At 55.1% G+C, this 1,704-nt stretch overlaps 1 protein-coding gene across 1 annotated transcript; it reads left to right on the top strand.

Moving 5' to 3' along the window:
• Window positions 1-268: 268 nt before the first annotated feature.
• On the top strand, window positions 269-1,198 carry LOC123049728 (3-hexulose-6-phosphate isomerase). The gene has a single exon (XM_044472614.1). It carries the CDS (start codon window positions 382-384, stop codon window positions 985-987), a length of 606 nt encoding a protein of 201 aa, XP_044328549.1. The 5' UTR covers window positions 269-381; the 3' UTR covers window positions 988-1,198.
• Window positions 1,199-1,704: the final 506 nt, after the last annotated feature.

The raw sequence follows: 1,704 nt of genomic DNA, 5'->3' as shown, positions 1-1,704 counted from the left end.
GCTGGGAGCTGGGTTCGACTAGCTTCTCGTTTTTGCACTGGCAGGGTCGTGTGCTCCGCGAAGCCAGCTTCTTGGAGTTGCCGCGTTCGGGACAGCTCCACGCGCTGAGCCTAGAAGCTGGGAGCAGGAGAGGATCCGAACGGGGTCTTAGATGTGCAATAATTAGAGCACATCTAGACGTGCCCTATTTATTTTACAGTTGCGTAATACGGGTCCACACTTGGTTTTGAGCTGGTAAAAATACCCCATGCCAAGCGCGGCCGAAGTTTGTGATGATACCCCATCAACCGCATCCAAAGGGCTGAGGCCGTTGACTAAAGGAGCCCAGTGCTCCACCACTCCACGAGAGCTGCGGATAAGATAAACTTGTAGTCTTGTACGATGAGCGGCCGCGGTGCCGCCTCCCCGGCGTTGGCCGACGCCTCCGCCATATGCGCTCAGATCGCGGCCGTCTTCGCCGCGCCATCCGCGCACCCCCCGGCGCGCGCCGTCCTAGTCTCTGAGCTCGCCGCCGCGTCCTCCCGGGGAGGCCGCGTGTTCGTGCACGGCGTCGGGCGCGAGGGCCTCATGATGCGCGCCCTCTGCATGCGCCTGGCGCACCTCGGCCTCACCGCACACTGCGTCGGCGACGTCACGGCGCCGCCCGCCTTATCGGGAGACCTCCTCGTCGCCTCCGCGGGACCGGGCGCGTTCTCCACCGTCGACGCCATCTGCGGCGTGGCGCGAGGCGCCGGCGCGCGCGTCGTGCTGCTCACCGCGAGGCCGGAGGGAGATTTCCCTGGGCGCCAGGCCGACGTGGTGGCCCACCTCCCCGCGCAGACCATGGCTGACGACGAGGATGGCGCGGCGGCGCAGGCGAAGCTGCCGATGGGGAGCCTGTACGAGGGGGCCATGTTTGTGCTGTTCGAGATGGTGGTGCTCGAGCTCGCGGGTGTTCTGGGCCAAAGCCCGGCCCAGATGAGGGCCCGCCACACAAACTTGGAGTAGTCCGATGCTACAGCTTTTTTTATTGAAAAAAATTGTGACCAACCGATGCTTTTGAGTCTTCATGAGTTTGTATCATATAGTTGCTTTTAACTCTAGTCTAGCAACGATTATCCTATGTATCAAATTGTGTGCATCCGATAGGTGTACGAGCAATTCCTATGCACCGTCTGATGTGTTAGTGAACAACATATAAACGGATTGATTTGTAGTATCGGGCACTTGTCGTACAGGAAGGATCGTGCCTATAGATAAAGTATTTTAATTGAGTTGTATTGAATTAGTGGTAGACAACAACCAATGAACTTGCAACACTGCAAAGAAAAACTCAAACAAGCGTGCAACACCGCACTTGTGTAATTGCATAGTCATGGGAGCATCGGTGCAAGATTTATAGCAGCGGAGCCATTCCAAGATTTTGAAATTCGGAAGGTAGAATGCCATAGATTAAGAGAAGGAGCGGCGGTTGGAGGGCGCAAATAGGGGAGGAGACCCGAAGGAGGGGGAGAGGGTAGAATGGTGGATTGTTTAGTTGATTCGTGTCGCGGTAAATAAATAGGCATTGAAATGTAGTTTTAATACTTATTCATTCAAAACAAGAGTGAGGTGGTCGCTTACTGGTTTGTTCAAGCTACATGCAGAGGCAAGCGTGAGGTTTGAGACTCCCTAATTGCATTATTCTTTACTCCTTGTTTTATTGCTTATCTTCTTCTTCCCAAG

Source organism: Triticum aestivum, chromosome 2D, assembly GCF_018294505.1.
Source record: "Triticum aestivum cultivar Chinese Spring chromosome 2D, IWGSC CS RefSeq v2.1, whole genome shotgun sequence".
Lineage (NCBI taxonomy): Eukaryota > Viridiplantae > Streptophyta > Magnoliopsida > Poales > Poaceae > Triticum > Triticum aestivum.
Note: the sequence above shows the minus strand (reverse complement) of the source record. Positions and strands in the feature narration are given on the sequence as shown.

Coding starts and splice junctions, on each gene's coding strand:
- LOC123049728 (XM_044472614.1), top strand. CDS start 382: ATGAGCGGCCGCGGTGCCGCCTCCCCGGCGTTGGCCGACGCCTCCGCC.